The sequence below is a fragment of the Zalophus californianus genome, chromosome 6, assembly GCF_009762305.2.
Source record: "Zalophus californianus isolate mZalCal1 chromosome 6, mZalCal1.pri.v2, whole genome shotgun sequence".
In the NCBI taxonomy this organism is placed as follows: domain Eukaryota; kingdom Metazoa; phylum Chordata; class Mammalia; order Carnivora; family Otariidae; genus Zalophus; species Zalophus californianus.
Genome location: NC_045600.1, coordinates 85,435,446 through 85,457,040, shown reverse-complemented (window position 1 = coordinate 85,457,040; position 21,595 = coordinate 85,435,446). Strand labels below are relative to the sequence as shown.

The following is a 21,595-nucleotide window of genomic DNA, read 5'->3' as shown; positions in this document are numbered from 1 at the left end:
AGCCCGGCTCGGGCCGCAGTGTGGCAGCCGCCGATTGGCTGCGAGGCGCCTGCGTCGGGCGGGCGGGACCAGCTGGTAACCGCCCAGTGGCCGGAGCGCGGGGCGGGGCCGAGGCGGCGGGCGCCGGGGCGAGCCGGGCTGGGAGGGGTCCTGGGCCGGGGCCTGGGGCTGGGGCTGCGGCTGGGGCTGGGGCTGGGGCTGGGGCTGGGCCCGCCGGCGACCCGGAACCCAGGGAGCAAGTGTCGTGGAGCGGGGCGGGGCCGAGCGGAGCGGGGCGGGGCCGAGCTAGAAATGGGGCGCCGCGGAGCTGGGAGCAGACCCTGAGCTCATCCTTCGTGGGGAGAGCTGAGTTCTGGGGGCGCCAGAGCCGCAGGCGGAGACGTGAAATCAGGGCTGAGTGGGCGGAAGAGAGCCTCCGCTGCGGTGAGGCCCAGAAGCGGGAATTGAGAGGTGGAGCCTGCACCCGAGGGACGTAGTTGGGACGGGACACGTTTTCCAAATGTCAGACTGCTGCAATTTGTCCTCTTGGTTTGTCTTTCAGAGGCAGCCCTAAGTCCTCCCACTGCCCCTCCTCATTGCACTGCCCAATTACCTCAGGTCCAGGTGCTGCTCCGATTTCCTCTTTGTCCAGCCCCGGGACTCCTGCCCTGTGACTGCTACTTTTAATTAGCAACGCTGTCACACAAGTGAAGGTGCCTGGCCACTTAGTCTACTGCGCAATGTCTCTCTTACGACTCTTAGCGCCTTTTGTTTCAAAAAAAACTTGGAGTCTTGGTACAATGTGTTTGACTTAAGGGCAAAGAGGGTGGAAGAAGGGGAAATAAACCTCTAATCTTTCGTGCCTCTCCAAGAATGAAATGATACTTGGTTTTTCCATTATTTTAACAGACATGGTCACCGGTCACCCAACAGGACACGTGCAACTACCCCGAGCTGATGCCATTCGTTCACGTCTCATTGATACTTTCTCTCTCATCGAGCATCTGCAAGGCTTGAGCCAAGCTGTGCCACGACACACTATCCGAGAGATAGTTGGTCAGCAGCCTGTTTCTTAACTAGCATAAATTTAAGACTCCTCACCACACCCTCCAAAGAGTAGAAAGCAGAGAGACTATTTTAAGGGTGAAAAATTCAGGGAAGATTGGCTTGGTTGCTAGTTTGTAAATGATATCAAACTTGATAAATCAAAGGCTTTGTGAATAAAGCTCTTTGAACCCAGGAGGTAGAACCCATGCCCCTCACTTTTAGGCTTAGGATAACTACTAGCCCTGACTGACTTGGAAGTTTCTACGAAAGACACTGAAAACTTTGAGGATTGAACCTGCTGCCTTTATTCTTAGGCATGGACAGTGTTGGTCGTGAGTGATATAGTAGCTCTTATTCCAAACTAATGTTAACTGCTGTGAGAAAGAACAGCAAGGCAAGCCTCTGCACTAGGGGACCCATTATGTAACCAGTATCCCTGCCCCTGGTGCTGCCTGTTCTTCCTATCCCCCAGAGATTTCTCTTTATATTTATCCACTGTCCTCTTTTAATTTTTGGTGTAGATCCTCCCAGTCAGAAGAAGGTTATGTTGGGAGATCAACACCAGCTTGTGCGCTTCTCCATAAAGCCTCGACATGTAGAACGTATTACACATGGCCGGAGGTTGATGAGCAGGCTTCAAGTGCGCTACAGTCAGAGGCCACCTCTTTCCTTGTGGGCTGGATGGGTCCTTGAGTGTATCCTTTCGTGCCCCTCATTTTTATCCCATGCCTTTAACTGTCTCTCTTGCCTCATCATCTGCCTGAAGACTGATTTTCCCATTTCCAAACTCCCCTTTTCTTCTGATCCTCACTGGTTCTATTCTTGCCCTTATTATTTCACCTGTATAAGAAAGAATTCCACTCCGTATGTTTCCTTAAGAGAAAACAGGTCCTCTCTTCACAAACTTCATCATCTTTCTCATCTTTTTGAATACAATTGTACTGATGGTTGAAATAGGTGAGAACTGACATTGAATGGAAGAGGAAGTGGCTATGGGTCATTTTTCCTATAAATTGATCATTTTTTATTTTTGGCTGTTACTTGAATTGTGATAGGGACAATTATATTAAGTCTCCTGGAGTGAGATTTGTGCAACTGCTAAGACATGGAAATATATGGAGGGCTCTCAAGAGAGTGGTAGATATAAAGTAGTCTAGACACTTATAGTGTAGAATCTATAGTAATAGACTCATGGGAAACCAAAGATGTAAAGACCAGTTATATTTCTGTGTCAGTTTAGTTTAATAGTTGTTTAAATTAGCCTTTTGTATTAGAGATATTGGTGCCTATCGGTGAGTGATGCAACACTTACATTTTTTACAAGTATGTTAAATATTAAGTATAAATAAGAAAGCTCACAAAGTATATAAAGCTAGATACAACTAAAATATTAGATGAGCCAAAAAATGACTTAAAGAGTAAATGATTCTAAAATCAGTTCTAAATTATATGAAATGTATTAAAAGCAAAAAAATCTGGAAAATCAATGAGCTCATTTGATTATCACCTCAAACAAACTGCTCAGAAATGATGAAAAGGACTTCCTTGTTTCATCCTTATTGTTTCGGGGAATTTTCCTACTTTATTATAGTCTTTTAATGCAATCAGGTCAAAGATATTTAAATATACAACAATTCTCGATATCACTAACCCACTACAGTATACTATATACTTTGAGGTATTTATTTTTTTTTAGAGAGAGAGAAAGAGAGTGTGCACACATGTGTAGACGGGAGGGGCAGAGGGAGAGGAAGAGAGAGAGAATCTTAAGTAGGCTCCACGCCCAGCGTGGAGCCCGACTTGCAGCTCGGTGCAGGGCTTGATCTCACAACCCTGAGATCATGACCTGATCAAGAGTCAGATGCTTAACCAGCTGAGGCACCCAGGTACCCCTATACCTTGAAGTATTTTATTTTCTCCCCATTGTGGTGAGGATTTTGAGCTAAGTCACCCACATTTCCTATTTCTTTTATGATAACTGGCATGTATTTGCCCTGTGGTGTTAAGGGTATAGTCTTAAGCCTCGGAATAAAGTAAACAGCAATAAATATACAGGATTTCCTGGATCTAATGGACAAATCAAAATAGAATAGCACTAACCATTCTAGTTGGTAAAACAGTTGGATATGAAACATGATCACTGTGCCACAGAATATGTGGATTGCTTGAATGGAAATTATCTGGCAAGTTCAGCAAAATTGTATCTTATTAAGTACATTCTCATGGTAGAAAGGCAGGAGGGATTTTGCAAAGGCAAAAATTTGTGACTAACAGATTTCTTTGAACAGACTAATTCATGTGATAAACATTAAGACTGTTTAGGCTTTAAAAAAAAACAATTTTCCAGATCATAGAGAATGTTGTTACAGATAGGGGAAAAAAATAGTAGTTAACAAACAGTTCTCTAGATCAAAACTCCCCGATCTTTTTTTTTTTTTCTTTTAAAGAGTGTACACATACCCGGCGGGGCGGCGGTGGGGGGGGAGGGCGGGTGTTGGGCAGAGGGAGAGAGGGAGAGAGAATCTTAAGCAGGCTCCAAGCCCAGCCCAGGGCCTGACACGGGGCTCCTTCTCATGACCCTGAGATCATGACCTGAGCCGAAATCCAAGAGTCAGATGTTTAACCAACTGAGCCACCCAGGCGCCCCATCCCTAATCTTTTTGGTCTTGTGATTTTGTTTCCCAGTTATACAGCTATAAACTTGAAAACCTCCTTAGGAGTTTAATCATTCCATTAGTTTTATATGATATAAAGAAGCAAATTGAAGTAGAAGTAATATTTTAGACTAGAATATTATTAAATATTTTATTTTAATGTGTATAATTTTTAGCACATTTTTACTTTTGCCATTTTGTAAGTGATTCATGCTGTTTTTAAAGTAAATATATGATCTGCCCATAAATAAATTTTTAAAGGCCGTTAATATATTGTTTGGCTCAGGGATCAAATATATTTATTTTATGTATTATGTTTTTTAATTTAAGTTTTTGTTCTTTTTTAAAAATTGAGATATAATTGACATATAACATATTAATTTCAGGTTTACAACATTATGTAGTATATGTTAAGTACATATTATTATATGTTAAGGTGTAGGTGGAAATTTATGTGTTAGGGTATAAAAAAAATCTACTTTCACAATGATATCGGTAATTCTACTTTTCATTTTAAACATCAATTTGGCTTATTTTTATAATTTTCACATTTTGTTTCCAAATGATGAGAGGGAGAAAAGAAAGATTTGACTCATTTACAATCCATTTTCTGAAAATAACACATTGCAAGTGTGAATAGTCCTTATTTCCAACAAAAAAAAATCATGTATAACATCATTATAATTTTTTACATTGATTTTGAGGTTCTAGAGATATCTTGATGTGCTATATATGAATAATTCTGCAAGTTTATCTCAAGATGAACTTCATCAGATTCTATAAATTGCATTCATCTGATCAAAAACTTTATACAGCATTAGTGTTCCTTACTTCATTGTGGATATAATGAGCCAAATCTTCTTTCTTTTCTCTCTCTCATCATTTTTTAAAAAAAATACATGATTTGTGCACAAATGAATTTTTAAATGACATTATATGTTTTTGGTGTGGGGTCAAATATATTTTATGTATTATATGTTTTTATTTTTATTTTTTTATTTTTTGTAGTATATATTTTTAAATTTAATATTATGGGTATAAACCAGCCAAAAAACAGTTACAATTTCAAACTGTTTAAGTGTCAAAATTGACAGCAGTTTGTGTTGTTCAGAGTGATTGAGTATGTTCTTCTAATCTCCATTAACTGCCAAGGATATCAGTCATAGTGCATTTGGAGGCTCTCAGATTGTTCTGTTTCAAAGGGAAACTATTAAATTATTATTTAACTTTTAAGCCTCTTTTGATTTCAGTGTTTTTTTTCCTACAGCGTGGTATACATCCATTAAATGCATAAAAGAAATGAAAAGGGTTGAAAGATGAAGGTAATAAGTTGAGGAATAGCAATTAGCAGATAATAGGGTTTTAGGGAGAATGTATAGGATTTAATTTGCAGGACAAAATCACTTTTAGAGAAGAATGGGAAAGTTTTAAAAACTAACAAGTAAAGAACCAAATAATTTTTTTAAAAGATTTTATTTCATTATTTGCCAGAGAGAGAGAAAGAGAGCACAAGCAGGGGGAGCGGCAGGCAGAAGGAGAGGGAGAAACAGGCTCCCTGCTCAGCGGGAGGGTCCTGGGATGCGGGGCTCGATCCCAGGACCCTGAGATCATGACCTGAGCCTAAGGCAGACGCTTAACTGACTGAGCCACGCAGGCATCCCAAAAACCAAATAATTTCTTATTGTAACTCAGTATGTCTCATGAATCTGGCTTCTTGTTCCTACTTTTCTTATCAAGCACTTTACATATCATGGTCCTACATTTTCATTCTATTCTCAAGGCCCATTGCTTGCTTCTTTTTCTTTCTTTCTTCCTTCCTTCCTTCCTTCCTTTCTTTCTTTCTTTCTTTCTTTCTTTCTTTCTTTCTTTCTTTCTTTCTTTCTTTCTTTCTTTCTTTCTTTCTTTCTTTTTCTTTCTTTTGTAGCAGACAGCATTTGTGGTAGTAAAGAGAGCAATCTCTTGGTGACTGTGTGACCCCAGAGTGGGAAGGTAGTGACTTGCAGCTGTTAGACACACTGATACCAGCAGGAGATGAGTTGTAGCTATTTTTCATGGTCAATTCTTCTTTTTTTTTTTAATTTTTATTTATTTGACAGAGAGACAGTGAGAGAGGGAACACAAGCAGGGGAATTGGGAGAGGGAGAAGCAGGCTTCCCGTGGAGCAGGGAGCCTAATGCGGGGCTCAATCCCAGGACCCTGGGATCATGACCTGAGCCGAAGGCAGATGCTTAACAACTGAGCCACCCCGGCACCCCTCATGGTCAATTCTGTCCACCCCTGTATTTCACAGGTTGAAAAAAATATCAATGTTAAGAAGAGAAAGAAAGAAAAATGGAATAGCGGTGGGCACAACTGTGGTTTATAATAGTTTCTGATCATTCTGGATCATTCAACTTCCCAATTCCTTAACCTTTACTCATCATTCGCTCTACTCTCACAGAATTGCTTGAATCCTCAAACACCAAATTGTGGTCACTCAAGCTGACTCTGGAGGTGGCAGCTTGGTTCATCTTGCTTATTTTCATCTTGGAGATCCTTCTTATGTGGATATCCAGCTTTTTCCTCTTCTGGAAGAATGCCTGGAATGTCTTTGACTTTGTTGTCACCATATTGGTAAGTATAGATATCCTGAGGATTAGTTTAGTGGGTTGAGGAATGAGCCTAGGGGAATCAAAATGACAGGAAAAGTTAATTAGATCAGAAGAAGAACATCATTATTTTGATTTTTTTTTTTTCTAAAACTGAAGTCAATCATTGCAGGAGTTGTTGGTATTAGGAGCAAGACAAAATCTAACCGCAACATTAGCCCCAACAAGAACATCTACCAGTTACTAAGCACTTACTAAGTGCCAGGCACTGTTCTAAGTGTTTTATGAGTATTTTCTCATTTGAGCTCCACAACAACCCAATGAGATAAGCACTGTGCTTATCCCCTTTTTATGCTGGAGCAAACTGAAGTGCAGAGTTTAAGTAATTTAGTAGAGGAAGGCTCAATTGGAAACAGTCCTCAGAGAATGCTGTTCCAGAGATAATGCCCAACGAACTATGAAGAAGATGAGATAAAAAAAAAAGGGGGTAATTGTGCATGGGTGCTTTGGGTACATTTTACTCATAATCTATGTGTTTCCCACAGTCCCTGCTTCCTGAGGTTGTGGTGCTGGTAGGGGTAACAGGCCAGTCTGTGTGGCTCCAGTTGCTGAGGATCTGCCGGGTGCTAAGATCTCTCAAACTCTTTGCACGATTCCGTCAAATTCGAGTCATTATTTTGGCCCTGGTGAGGGCTCTCAAGGTGATTTGACTGTTGCAGCTAAACCAACTGGGCAGGGTGGATAAACATTGGAATTTAACATAAAACAAGTCTGGGTGGGTCAAAGAGGTCAACGAGGGACCCTATGAAATGTCGTTGGATGAGAAAGGGCTGGGGAAAGCTGCTGTGGTCTAGAGATAACTGGACTTGCGAGTGGAAGTGAGGGTTTTGGTGGGGGATTGCCAGGGTGGGCTTGACTCTGCTGTAGGGGGAATCAGCCTAGTCTGGCCCAGCTCTGACTTGAGGTCATGGCCTCTAGAGCATGACCTTCCTCTTGATGTTGCTGCTCATCTTCTTCTACATTTTTGCTGTGACTGGTGTCTACTTCTTTGAGGATTTCACCCGTTCAACTCGCCAGGACCTGAAGTACCACATGTTCTTCTCGTAGGCAGGACTGGGGGAATCGTGGGTGGGGGGAGAGGGTTTGGGCAAGAGACTGGGAAGCTAGTCCAAAGTAAGTAATACAAAAAGTATAGTCTATTGTAAGAAACTGGAATAGAACACAATAGGGAGAAAATAAGAGAAAGCAAAGGAATAGTGAGTAGTATTAGCTCTGATTTTGAGGATAGGGTGACTAGTTCCAGGTTTGCTCTGGGTTTTGAAATTTAAACATCCCCTCCTCAACCATCTTTAGATAGCAGTATACTCCAGTGATTAAGCTCTGGTTTCTATGTCTCAGTTACCTCTTTTGAAAAATGGAAATAATAGTTGCACTATCTCATAAGAGTGTAGGAATTAAAGTAATGCATTTTTGCACTTAGCACAGATTTTGACACAGTGTAAGTCATCAACACATGCTACTATGACTCTCAAACAGGTCAATGGTTCTACAAAGTCTAAGTGTGGGGGTTACACATGCACACACCTAGACTCATTCAAAAGTAGAATCCTGATAAGATCTTTGTCTAGAGAACACTAATTGCCAGTCAAAAGTCAATTGGATTTAGATGAGATAATGTTGTTTATGAATTGGAATCCAATCTTGTCAGCACCTCTTAGGTTTCAGACTAACAGGTAGCTTTGTAAGAGTATTGGGTTAGGAGAGTCCTAAATATTCGTCCATTTCAGGCCCTGATATTTTTAGTAAGTTGTATATGGAGGACTAGGAAGGAAAGAAGGAAAATTTAGATACCTTCCTGAGATCTTTTGTGGCACATTCATTGTTATTCATTATTTGGGTTCACATGTTTATGTCACATACCTGTCCATTTACTTAAGGATCACCTCATACCAGGGAACTAAATAGGAATGATGTTTGCTAAATTTTTAAGTGATCTTCTGTTCGGCGAAGTCCATAGAACAGTGAAGAATGAACTTACAAAAAAAGATAGGCAGTTGGTGATTCATTCAGTTTTTAAAAATTCAGTCAGTACCTATTTATTGAGCACCTACTATGTTCCAGGCACTAATGGAATAGTGAGAGATATTCATGATAAAGGAAAACCTAATAAAACAACTGCAAACTGAAGAAAGCTTAGCTAAAATATAGTTAGAAAAGAAGCCAAAGTCAGAGCAAACTACAAAGAAATGTTCTTATGTTGTTTTAAGAGTAAGAAAATACGTTTCTGAGAGATTTAGATCTCTGTTCTGTCTGTACCCACACGTCCTTTTTCTCTAGGGACCTGCTGAATTCCCTAGTGACAGTGTTCATCCTCTTCACCATGGACCATTGGTATGCACTGCTTCAGGATACCTGGAAGGTGCCCGAAGTCAGCCGTGTCTTCAGCAGCATCTATGTCATCCTTTGGTTGTTACTTGGTTCCATTATCTTTCGAAACATTATAGTAGCTATGATGGGTAAGCACAGAAGAGGGGAAGCTTGGTTGTGAGGGGTAGCAGGGAAGAAATTGGGTGAAAGTTAGGATTGGTAGATTATGTATAGAGAGAACCTGAGGTAGCAGGATGGCTTGGGGCCTGGAATGGATATTTCACTTGGTTTCCCCCACCCAAGCCCTCTCCCCAGGTCTATTTACCACCATATCCCAACTCCTAATGGCCCTTCGGGGCAGTTACTAACTTCCAGAATATCAGGAATGAGCTGAACGAGGAGATGACACATCTGGAGGTTCAGCATAAAGCCGACATATTCAAGCGGCAGATTATCCAGAGGTCTGCTGCCCCATTTTCAAACTCAAGTTTAGTTCTGAAGGGTATCCCAACCTTATTCCCTTTTTCTACTCCTTGTCCTTGATCCCATTTTTCCCTTCCTTTCCACAGATTTGCCCCAGGGTTAGAATTCCCCAGCTCTAGGGGCGCCTGGGTGGCTCAGTTGGTTGGGCGTCTGCCTTAGGCTCAGATCATGATCCCAGGGTCCTGGAATTGAGTCCCACATTGGGCTCCTGCTAAGCGGGGAGCCCACTTCTCCCTTTCTTTCTGTCTGTGGCTCCCTCTGCTTGTGCTCTCTCTCTCTCTCTCTCCATCAAATAAATAAAATCTTTTTTTAAAAAGAGAGAGAATTCGCCAGCTCTAGAATATTGCCTGATTCTTTATCCGCTGTTGGGAGTTTCCCACTCTTTTTCACCTTCTTACTACAATGTGTTCTCCTTAGTTTTCTTCATTTTATGATCTGAATTCTTTTTTCCTTACCATGCTCCTGCATCAGTATAACTCTCTTCACTCTTCTGTGTTTTTTGCTTTACAGGAGACAAAACCTGTCCCCTGAAGCAATGAGGTCAAGCCTAAGCAAAGTGGATGCCAGGTTAGGAGTGTAAATGTGAACCGGGATAGACAAACGTGAAGGAGGAGAGGGTAGAAAACCAAAGATGAAGATTGACTTTGAGAGATAATCCATTTATTCAATAACTATTTATTGTAGTAGGTTGAGTGGTGGCCCCCCAAAAGAAATATCCACGTCCTAACCCCGTGGAACCTGTGAACATGACTTTATTTGGTAAAAGGGTATTTGCAGATGCAATTAAGTTAAGGATCTTGAGATGCAATCATCCTGGATTATCCAGGTAGGCCCTAAATGCAGTGACAAAGGCCCTCATAAAAGACAGAAGAGGAGAAGACATAGACCTTGAAGAGGAGAAGATGTGAAGATGAACATAGAAATTGGAGAATTGGAGTGATGCAACCACAAGCCAGAGGAAGCCAATGAATGCTAGGCAACTGCCAGAAGCTAGAGGAAGTAGGGAACCTTCTCCCCTAGAGCTTCCAGAGGGAGTATGGCCCTGCTGACACCTTGATTTCAGACTTCTGTCTTCCAGAATTGTGAGAGAATAAGTTTCTGTTATTTTAAGCTACCAAGTTTGTGGTAATTTATTAAAGCAGCCATAGGAAACTGATACAAGTACCTTCTATGAGACAGATGTTATTCTAGACCCTGAGTATTCAGCACTGGACAAGAGAGCAGAAGGAGAAACAAGAAACTTATTCATCCATTCAAGAAATAATTATTTTAGGGGAACCTGGCTGGCTCAGTTGGTAGAGTGTGTGACTCTTGATCTTGGGGTCATGAGTTCAAACCCCACATTGAGCATGGAGCCTACTTAAAAAAATAATTATTATTATTTATATAAACTTTTTTTTATTAAGTAAACTCTACACCCAACATGGGGCTTGAACTCATGATCCCAAGATCGAGTCACATGCTCTACTGACTGAGCCAGTCAGGCGCCCCAAGAAATAAATATTGCATACTCATTAGGTGCTTGGACTGTATCAGTGAACAAAAGAGGCAATAATGCCTGTTCTCATGGAGATTACATACGGGCAAGGGGAAAGAGACAATAAACAATGAATATATAAAATGAGTAAATTAATATATTAGAATATGATAAGCATTATGAAAAAATAAAAAATAGAATAGATGAAAAGGGATTGTAATATAGGGTGGGGATTGCAGACGGGTTATAATTTTAAACAAGGTAGTCAGGATGGCCTCGTTGAAAAGGTAACATTTGAACAAAGACTTAGAGGAGGGGAGGGGATTACCGTGTGGCTATCTATGGGAAGAGTGTCATAGGCAGAGGGAACAGCTGATGTGCTTGAAAAACATCAACGACACCACTGTGACTAGAGCAGGGTGACCAGTGGGGGAGAGTGATAGAAGATGAGGTCAGAGAGATAATGGGCACCTCATCCTGTAGGGCTATGAGGGCCATTATAGAGACTTAGGCTTTCACTCTGAGTGAAATGGAGAGCAGCAGAGTAGAGCAGTGACTTGAAGTGACGTACATTTAAGAAGGATTTCTCTGGTTGCGGTGTTGATGATGCACTGTAGAAGAACAAGGGAAGAAGCAGAGAGACGAGTTAGAAGGCTAAAGCTATCTAGGCAGGAGGTGATGATGGCTCAGACCAGAGTGGTACCAGTGAGAAAAGATGTATTTTTAAGGTAGAATCAATAGGATTTCTTGGTTGATTGGATGGAGTGTAAGAGAAGAGTTGAGAATGACTCCAAAGTTTTGGCCAGAGTAGCTGGAAGGATGGATTAGCTGAGATGGGGAAGGCTGGGAGTGGAAGAGTTTTGATGGGCAAAAAGTTCAGTTTGGGTTGAATTTGAGATGTCTATTAGACATTCAGCTGGTGATGATATGTGAGTAAAAGTTGTATATCCAAGTCTGGATTGAGGAGTGAAATCTGGACTAGAGGTTTAAATTTGCATTTGGAAGACATTTAAACTCAGGAGAAGAGATCACCAAAGGAATGACTAGATGGGGAAGATAAAAAGGTCAAGAGCTGAGCCTCAGGGCCCCTCAAAATATAGAACTGAGGGGGCAAAGCTATGGTTGTGGTGTAACAGGCATAGAGCTACAGAGCGAGGAGCTAAAACTTAGCAAAATAAGGTGGAGTGTGGAATGCAGGGCCTGAGTAAGATGGAACACGGAAGCTATGTGGTGAGGGGCACTAGCAGGGATATACCACACAGGATGGTTGAAGTTGGAAGTGCTGAAAAGCTCAAATTTTGGGAGCAGTTTGGCCCTAATGACCTTAAGTCCCAGCTCCCGGGGATGGCAAGGGCCAGGGCCGGCGTAATGAAAGGACTAGCCACATCTCATAAGTGTATTTGAAGGAATAAAATGTCTCCTTTCACTTATAGAGATGCCAGCCAACAAAGAGAATCTTTGGACTTATCACAAGCTTTTGAAGAAGAGTCTAAACACAGTGCTGATAAAGAGGGTTCAAGAACATCTGCACCGAAAATAAAAGAGTCCTTGTCAAAAATGAAAAAGTCCTCCTCTTCCTCCTCCTCTTCCTCTTCTTCCTCCTCATTTTCATCTTCCTCCTCCTATTCCTCTTCTTCTGAGTCCAGATATTTAGACTCCATTGGTAAGCAGAGTTTCTTTCATTTGAATTCAGACTCCTCCAGGAGACATCCCCATCTTAATAGGAGCTCTCCCACTATATCTGCTTCCCAGTTTTCTCCACCAGTCTGATTTTCTGGTCTTAATTTCTTACTTTGTGCTTTCTTTCATTCCCCCTGTACTTCTGCTTTACTTTGGGTAAGTGTGGCCGTGGCTGTCTTTGCTTACTGTAAAACGTTGTCTCTTGGTGATGTTCCCTTTCACCTCCCTGATTCCTGTTTACTCTTGCATCCCTGCTTCCTCCCCCCCACCCCCCCCCACCCCACATGATAGGATCTATTAGCTCTTATCCAACTTCCACAGATCTAGACATGTTTTTAAGAAGCATTCCTCCCTCCAGGTCAGTTGGACTGGGAGACTCATGTGCACCAGAATCTGCCTGGGCTAATGGAAATGGATCAGGATGACCGTGTCATTTGGCCTAGAGATTCACTCTTCCGATATTTTGAGTTGCTAGAAAAACTTCAGTATAACCTAGAGGAGCGTAAGCGGTTGCAGCAGTTTGCAGGTATGGATTCAGGGCAGTCATGGGGACCAGGGGTTAAGTACATTGGCGTAACATATTGGACTAGCATATATAACTGGGGAGAGGGAGAAGGGTGTCCACGATTTGGGCATTTCAGCTTCTGAATTTCCACCTCGCACTTAAAAAGGCAATTCCTTGGTTTGGTATGTCACATTCTTATGTCCTGATTTCTTATAATCTAGAGAGAAACTGACAGCTTTGCTTCTCCAGTAGGGAAAACCTAAATCCTATGAGGTCCGAGAGCTTATTTCCCAAGAGGAACTAGTGTCCAATTGCAGGTGTTGCCTGTTAGTATAAGGTGGGCTCTTGCTCGGTTTGTGCAGTGCGCTCCCTTTTGGACCTGTTTCTGCTCTCTGAAGGGCATACCTCAGACCTGAGTGGTAGGGCCTCACCCTCGACTTGGATAGCCACAGGAATCAGACAGTGAGCGGAGAGCTCACAAGTGCCCACTGCTCCCAGGCCCCAAAAGAGGTTTATGAATTGTAGGCTTTTCTTCCTTTCAGACCCTTCTAGTGTCAGCCTAGGCAGAGAGAAGTATGTCCATTATTTAAATAGCAGAGTTAATTTAAGTGGAAAACTACTTGCTCAAAATTATTTCCCCTAAATTTCTCCTTTGAAATTTCACCACCGAGAGATGAATTGGCGTTAATAAATTCTCCCTCTAAAAATACAAAAACTGGAAAAGCTAGGGGCCATTTTTTATAATTTAATAGGGATTAGTGTTGTCTTTCTCATACCTAATTGAAATCAACTTAATGTGAAAATAACAATGAGGGAAGAGGAATGTGTGTGTGGCAGACACAGGAGGGCAATCAGAGGAATTTATAACAGTGAAACATGAAATTTAGAGCAGGATGTCACAGACAGGCTTTGCCTGCTTCATAATGTTGCCTAAGGTTAATCCTGCTCTTTCCAGTTGTCCTCAGTCCTGCCTTCACACTTGTTCTCTGGGTAGAAACAGGGTGAAAGAGAGGAAAAGGAGCAAGGTAGCTTCTTTAATCTGGGTTAATTCATCTATGGCAAAGAGTACTGCCTCATAGGGCTTCATGAAAATAAAGGTTCGTAAAGATTTGTGTGGGAGCCTAGAGCCCAGAAAAGCAGAGTCTTTAAACGTTTGTACGTCCTGAATATTCTTAGCTTTGTAGCCTCACAGCCCTGTCTCTTTACAGTGCAGGCACTGATGAACTTTGAAGACAAGGAAAGCTGACAATGATGGCTTCGATTTCTTTGGCAAAAATTAATGAAAGGAATAGTTGGAAATGGAGAACTCAAAGTATAAATGTCTAATAAACACTGTTGATAATTACTTAGTGGTCTGTCTCTGAGACATAGGGAACACCGAAGTGTTTAAAAGTCGGGCTGAAAAAATTAGTTCAGGTGCCAGTGGGGCCCATGGTCCTTGCCTTTCTACTCTTTCTACAGCTCCTGAATCTCACATCTTTCTTGACTTTGTCATTGTAACCCCCACCCTTCCTGCAACCTCTACTTCCTGGTAGAGTCCTAATTTTACCGTCTCCCTCCCTGATGGGTACAGGCCTCTGGGGGTGGGAGGGTAGAGATCGCAGGAGCTGTACGGTAAATAATTGAGAACTATTGTTTCCATTGCCTATTCTATGAACATTGCTTCTCCTATGCACCATTAACTTTCATCAAATATCAGGGCACCTGGGTGGCTCAATTGGTTAAGCCTCTGACTCTTGATTTCTCTTCAGGTCATGATCTCATGGTCGTGGTATCAAGCCCCTTGCTGGGCTCAGCACTCAGCGCAGAGTCTCCTTGTCCCTCTCCCTCTGCTCCTCCCTGCCACTCATGTGTGCTCTCTCACTCTCTCTCTCTCAAATAAATAAATAAATAAGTAAAATCTAAAAAAAAGAAAGCTCTTTAATCAAACATCATTTGATTAAAGGGTCCCTTTATGGGGTGCCTGGGTGACTCGGTTCAGCATCTGGCTTTTGATTTGAGCATCCACTTTCAGCTCAGGTCATGATCTCATGAGTCATGGGATCCAGCCCCAGGTTGGGCTCCTCACTCAGCGGCGGAAGATTCTCTCCCTCTGCTTGTCCCCCCTACTCACTCACAAGTGAGCCTCTCTCTCTCTCTCAAATAGAGAGAGAGAGACCATGGGGGGGGGGGAGACAGAAGGAGAGGGAGGGCAGACTCCCTGCTGATTAGGGAGCAGGACCCTGGGATCATGACCTAAGCTGAAGGGAGATGCTTAACTGACTGAGCCACCCAGGCGCCCCTAAATAAATAAATCTTTTTTTAAAAAAGGGTCCCTTTATTCCATTTCCTTGCCGTTGCTCCAGGCAGTGATTCCACTATGTAGGAATGTTCAAATCAGTAACTGTCCCATAGATTTTTAGTGTTAGAAGAGAGACCTCAGAGTTCATTTATCTCCCATCAAATCAGGAACACCTTTTAGAACATCACTGAAAGGGGGTACCCAGCTGAGGCTTAACGTTTCTAGTTACTGGGGATTTATTATCTAGAAGGGATCCCATTCCACTGTTGGATGACTCAAGTCTTTACAAATATTTGTTACTAAACATTCTGTCATTTATTGAGTGTTTAACATGCACGAGGAGATATATATATTCATACGTAAAAAACACTGAGTTGGGGGCGACTCACCAACTGAAGTAAAAATTGTCTAAAACCAAAAACCAACGTTATGTTACAAGGAAAAGCATTTTAGTTATTCCGCATAAAATGAGAAACAAAATAAAAATGTTTTAAAATAAATGTCACCATATAATATGTATTAAAAATCCTATCGTGGGTGCCTGGGTGGCTCAGTCATTAAACGTCTGCCTTTGGTTTGGGTCATGATCCCGGGGTCCTAGGATCGAGTCCTGCGCTGGGCTCCCTGCTCCTCAGAAACAGGGAGCCTGTTTCTCCCTCTGTCTCTGCCGCTCCCCCCTGCTTGTGTTCTCTCTCTCTGTCAAACAAATAAATAAAATCGTTAAAAAAAAAATCCTATTGTAAGAAAAAAATTCCTATCATAAGAAATAGGGTATGACTATTTGGAAAGAAGAGAGGGATGGGTAAAACAGGTGAAGGGGAGAGCTAGGGGGAGAAAGATGGCGGAGGAGTAGGAGACCCTCTTCCAACTGGTCCCCGGAATTGAGCTGGATATCTACCAGACCACTCTGAGCACCCATGAAATCAGCCTGAGATTTAAGAAGATCTGGATCTCTACAAACAGAATATCACAGACGGTTGGTTTCGAGGCTAATAAAACAATTTCTAAGACTTAAAAAAACAAACAAAAAAAACAGGTGAAGGGGATTAAGAGTATGTTTATTGTAATGAGCACTGAGTAATGTATAGATTGTTACGTCATTATATTGTACACCTGAAACTAATATAACACTGAATTAAAAAAATCTAAAACAACAGCAATAAAAAAACCAACAAAAATTTATTTGGAAATTAAAACTAGAGGGGCGCCTGGGTGGTTCAGTCAGTTAAGCATCTGACTCTTGATTTCGGTGGCTCAGGTCATGATCTCAGGGTCCTAAGATTTAGCCCTGCATGGGGCTCCATACTCAGCACAGAGTCCGCTTGAGAGTCTCTCTCCCCTCTGCCCCTCCCCCTGCTCTCTTCTTCTCTCTCCTTCAAATAAATAAATAAAAATCTTTAGAAAAACTAGAAATACTATTTTTAGATAAAATTGTATACCTAGAAACCCCAAAAGAATCAAGAATTAGAGATAACAAAGGATTTCCGTTAAGTACAAACAGAAGAGGGTTGGAGAAAGAAACCTGGAAAACAGAAACGTTTAAGGGAGAGAAGGAGGAAGAAGAGTCCAAAAGAAGCCTGAGAGGGAAGAGCTGAAGAGACAGAGGATAATCATTGTAGAGTAATGTTCTTGGAGCCAAGATAGAATTTCAAGAAAGGAATGGTCCAGTCAGATCTGGATTGGAGCATCCATTGAGCCTGATTCTGAGTAATCAGAATTCAATAAATCTAATAAGACAGAGTAAGGAAATACTATTTAATAAATCTTACATATGATATTCACAAGGTAGATGCTCATGGAGCAGTACCTTTGAGTAGCTTTGCTCAGAGTGAATCTGAGGACCAGCAGAATTGGCTTCATCTGGTAACTTGTTGGAAGTGCAGGATCACAGGTCCCATCCTCAGGGTCCTATTGAATCAAGTGTTATATATGCATGTTAAAGTTTCCAAAGCACTTCTTTATAGGTATTTGACGACATCCCCTCTTGGCTTTCTACAGCTGACTTTTTGAAATGAATGGTCTATGCAGGCTGCTTCATTTTTTAACTCCTTAATGAAAATGAGCTGGTTTCAATTCTGCCAGAATGGAAGTTTATTCAACAAATACTTGTTGAGTTCCTTGGTTCCAGACACTGTTCTAGACATTAGGACACATCAATGAATGAACAGGACAGAAATCCCTGCCCATCCTAACTAGTTCCTCGTAAGATCACCAGGTAATAAATGGTAAGTTCCATGAAGACTGATTTTTACCTCTTCCCATTTCCCCCCAAATTATCCTTCTAGCAGCCCAGAGCCATGTGGTAATAGCTGTATAAAACCAAAAACAAGCAAAACCTTTTTTGTCTAAAGACAAATATTCTCAGGTTGAAAAACCAAGCCCCACTGGTAAGGAAGCCATTATTCTTCTCCATTCCTTTTATCCTTGCCCTGAGTATTGTTGCTATAGGAATACCCCACTATTCCGAAGGAAGAGACTGAAGCTCTATGCCAGATCATAATGAGCATTCTTCAGGAACATTTTGCAAGTGACGTTATGACTTAGATATTGTTGTGATATAACAAAATTGAAATTTTTTTTTCACATATGGTTTGAACTGAGCTTTTATTTTAGAGCGGAGTCTCCCCCTTTGATCTCCAGTTATTACTTACATCTTCAAATACCATACGGGAACTCAAACCAATGCGTTGCCACTTGGAAATAGAAAAATTAACATTTGTTTTATTAGAGCATAAGGTATATAAAAATAATTCAAGAAGGAAAGAGAAAAACTTCCAACAGTACAGCTTCTACCTACTGTATTACCGTAATAACTTTAACTTTTATTTTTTTAAAGTTCAACATGGATTATGAGTTATGAAGCTACATTAATTTTGCTTTATTATAATTTATCTATATATTGAAATTGTGTCTTAAATTTAATATGAAAGTTCTGAATTTTTAAAAAATGTATTTATTATACTTTCAAAGGTTTAAAACCTCAGAGAATCAGTAGGTCTCAATCCACCTCATTTCTTGAGACTTTGTACTATACTAGTTGGCCTACTGTTTACAAAGGGATTCATTTCTTTTTTCAACAAAAGTTTTCATGTTCTTTATGTCCCAGCCGTGATGTTCAGTTTTGAGGATAGAAAAACTCTTCAGGGGACGCCTGGGTGGCTCAGTCGTTAAGCGTCTGCCTTCAGCTCAGGTCATGATCCCGGGGTCCTGGGATCGAGCCCCGCATCGGGCTCCCTGCTCCGCGGGAAGCCTGCTTCTCCCTCTCCCTCTGCCCCTGCTTGTGTTCCCTCTCTGGCTGTGTTTCTCTCTCTGTCAAATAAATAAATAAAATCTTTAAAAAAAAAGAGGAAAAGAAAAGAAAAACTGTTCAGGGTATGAATGCAAGCCTTTTTAAAGGCCACTTTTGGAGAGATTTCTGTTTTTTACTATGACAAGTAGAAATTTCACAATGTTTTACATTTGTATTTTTCCTATTTAGGTGACTTAGGGTGGGATGAAAATTTTTAACTTTTTTTTTTTTAAGAGAGAGCACATGCATGAGCTGGAGGGGAGAGGCAAAGGGAGAGGGAGAGGGAGAATCTTTTTTTAAATTTTTTTATTGTTATGTTAATCACCATACATTACATCATTAGTTTTGGATGTAGTGTTCCATGATTCATTGTTTGTGCATAACACCCAGTGCTCCACGCAGAATGTGCCCTCTTTAATACCCATCACCAGGCTAACCTATCCCCCCACCCCCCCTCCCCTCTAGAACCCTCAGTTTGTTTTTCAGAGTCCGTCGTCTCCGTGGTTGTTGGAGAGTGAGAATCTTAAGCAAGCTCCACAGTCAATGCAAAGCCCGACACAGGGCTTGATCTCACAACCCTGAGATCATAACCTGAGCCGAAATCAAGAGTCAGACGCTTAACTGACTGAGCCACACGGGGCGCCCCAAACATTTTTACCTTTTTATTTTAAAGTAATTTGAGGCTCACAGAAGAGATGCAAAGGTAGTTCCTAGGTACCTGTCATCCAGCTTTCTCTAGTATTAACATCTTACATAACCAAGATATAATAATCAAAATTAATAAATTAACATTGGTAATATGCTATTAATTTAGGTACAGGCTTTACTAGGATTTTGTCAGTTTTTCCACTCATGTCCTTTTTCTGTTCTAGGTTCCAGACCAAGACTCGACATTGCATTCAGTTGTCATGTCTCCTTAATCTCCTCTGCTTGTAATAGTTTCCTTAGTCTCTCCTTGTCTTTCAAGACCTTGGTATATTTGAGGAGTTCTGGTCAGGTATTTTATAGAATAGGTTCACCTGATGTTTTCTCATGATTATATTGAGATAATGAACTTTTAGAAGAATACCAGTGAGGTGAAGTGGCCTTCCCAGCACATCATATCAGGAGATACATCATAGTGATATATGTCATAACTGGTGATGTTAACCTTGATCCCTTAGTTAAGGTGATGGTGACCAGGTTTCTCCACTGTGAAGTTAACTCTTTTCCCCCTTCATAAGTAATAAATACTTGGAAGGAGATACTGTGAGGTTATGCAAATATCTTGTTTCTTCTTAAACTTTTCCCCACTAATTATAGTTCATCAGTGAATCTTGTTTGCAGTAATTACTGAAGTGGTATCCTATTTCTCTCGTTCCTTCTATATTTATTAATTGGAATTCTTTTTGTAAAGAACTGTCCCTGCTCTGAGGTGAACATTTTAAGTCTTTATCTTAGTAGAAGTGGCAATCTCATCACCATGGTAGCCCCTATAATATAGGCCAGGAATGTGTGGGGTAGAATGAATTTATTTATTTATTTAACAAATCCTTTGCTTAATACTATGTGCCAGTAACTGTTAGGCACTTGGGGTACAACAAGGTGTAGTCTCTGCTCGAGACCTTATATTCTAGTCTAGTGTAAGATGATGCTTAGATTTCTGTACTGAAGACTAGGTAGATTCCACTGAGCATATGACATATGACCCCACAAAAGCCTTTGTAGGACCAAATAATACTTTATCTGACTGGTGTCCTTATTTTTAAACTTCTCTTCAGTGAGGACAAACTGGACTTCCTCCCCTCAACCTGTCTACCCCTCAACACTTCTAACCAGAAGTCTTCTCTGTATAACTTCCCCCACCCAAATCTCACACAAATTTCTCTTCTTGGCCAACCATCAGAGGGAGCCATACAGGGAAAGGAATTCTGGGAAATCAATTACATTTTAGCTAAATTAACAAAGTTCAAAACCACCATAGATCATTTGACCATTTTACCTTCATTGAAATTTTCTTCTCTTTTGGCTTCATGACACCACTCTCTTCAGGTTTTCCTTTGGATTCCTTCCCTTCCACTTTTGTTGTTAGCCGTCTTCTTGCGAAGCTTTAAATGTGTGGTCCTCAGCCATTTTTGCTTTATACTCTACAAATTCCAACTAGTTTTGTCCACTTTTATGGTTTCAACTACTATTTGTATGCCGATGAGTTCTAACTCCATTTCAACCCAGACCTCTCTTAGAAACTCCAGGAAAAATATTCACTTGTCTATCCTTAGGCATTTCATTTGTCTATCCTTAGGTAATTCATTTCTAATATGTCCAAAATTGAATTATTACCATTCCTTCAAAACTGTTCTTCCTCTTCTAATCCCAAGAAGGACCACAAAGCAATTTCCCTTGGTGGGGGGGAGTCCTCAATGATCCCCTCCCTACTTTACTCAACTAGTTCCATATTTTTTCTGAAAATCTTTCACTTAAAACACTGCTTCTTGGGGCATCTGGGTTGGTTGGGCATCTGCCTTCAGCTCCAGTCACAATCCCATGGTCCTGGGATCGAATCCCGGGGCCCACTCCCTGCTCAGCAGGGAGCCTGCTTCTCCCTCTCCCTCTGCTTCTCCCCCTGCTTGTGCTCTCTCTCTCTGTGTCTCTCAAATAAATAAATAAAATCTTAAAAAAAAAAACCCACTGATTCTTGTACCAATTTTGGTATTAAGATTCTTAGATGCAAAAAAAGAATTAATCTTGAGCTAATCATAGTAGTAGTAACATTTAGTGGATTTGTACCAGTGCCGGGCACATCATAGGCACTTTAAAATGCAAGGGGCGTCTGGGTGGCTCAGTTGGTTAGGTGTCCAGCTCTTGGTTTCACCTTGGGTCCTGATCTCAGGGTTATGGGATGAAGCCCCCCATCAAGCCCCGCATCAGGCTCTGTGCTCAGAGCAGGGTCTGCCTGAGATTCCCATCACGCTCTTCCCCTCCCCCTGCTCAAGCACATGCATGCTCTCTCGCTCTCTCTCTCAAAGAAGTAAACAAAATAAATCTTTAAAATGCAAGGGAATGAACATATTTGGATTGATGAGTAGTATCTCCATTTTACAGATGAGTGAATTATAGACACTTTTGATCATATAAGTAACAATAGAATGGGGACCTAGACTTCAGAGGCTTAATATCAAAATGCAAACATAATTTAAAAGTATTTTAATCAAGAGAGTCAAAGGCTATACTGCAAAAACATATTAATCCTGAAACCTTAGTGGTTT

The 21,595-nt window shown here is 41.2% G+C and overlaps 1 protein-coding gene across 4 annotated transcripts; it reads left to right on the top strand.

Moving 5' to 3' along the window:
- Window position 1: 1 nt before the first annotated feature.
- Window positions 2-14,123, top strand: CATSPER2 (cation channel sperm associated 2). Of its 4 annotated transcripts, XM_027569530.1 has the most exons (14): window positions 293-423; window positions 542-692; window positions 889-1,035; window positions 1,548-1,721; window positions 1,915-1,983; window positions 6,121-6,293; window positions 6,814-6,969; window positions 7,247-7,371; window positions 8,606-8,784; window positions 8,997-9,096; window positions 9,629-9,685; window positions 12,029-12,258; window positions 12,634-12,801; window positions 13,989-14,123. In XM_027569530.1, exons 3-14 carry the CDS (start codon window positions 891-893, stop codon window positions 14,024-14,026), a joined length of 1,614 nt encoding a protein of 537 aa, XP_027425331.1. In that variant the 5' UTR covers window positions 293-423; window positions 542-692; window positions 889-890; the 3' UTR covers window positions 14,027-14,123. The 4 variants fall into 4 exon arrangements, with proteins under 4 accessions (XP_027425330.1, XP_027425329.1, XP_027425327.1 ...); XM_027569529.2 differs by lacking the exon at window positions 542-692 and having other exon boundaries at window positions 2-423; XM_027569528.2 differs by lacking the exon at window positions 542-692 and having other exon boundaries at window positions 2-468; window positions 7,247-7,353.
- The last annotated feature ends 7,472 nt before the right edge of the window (window positions 14,124-21,595 follow it).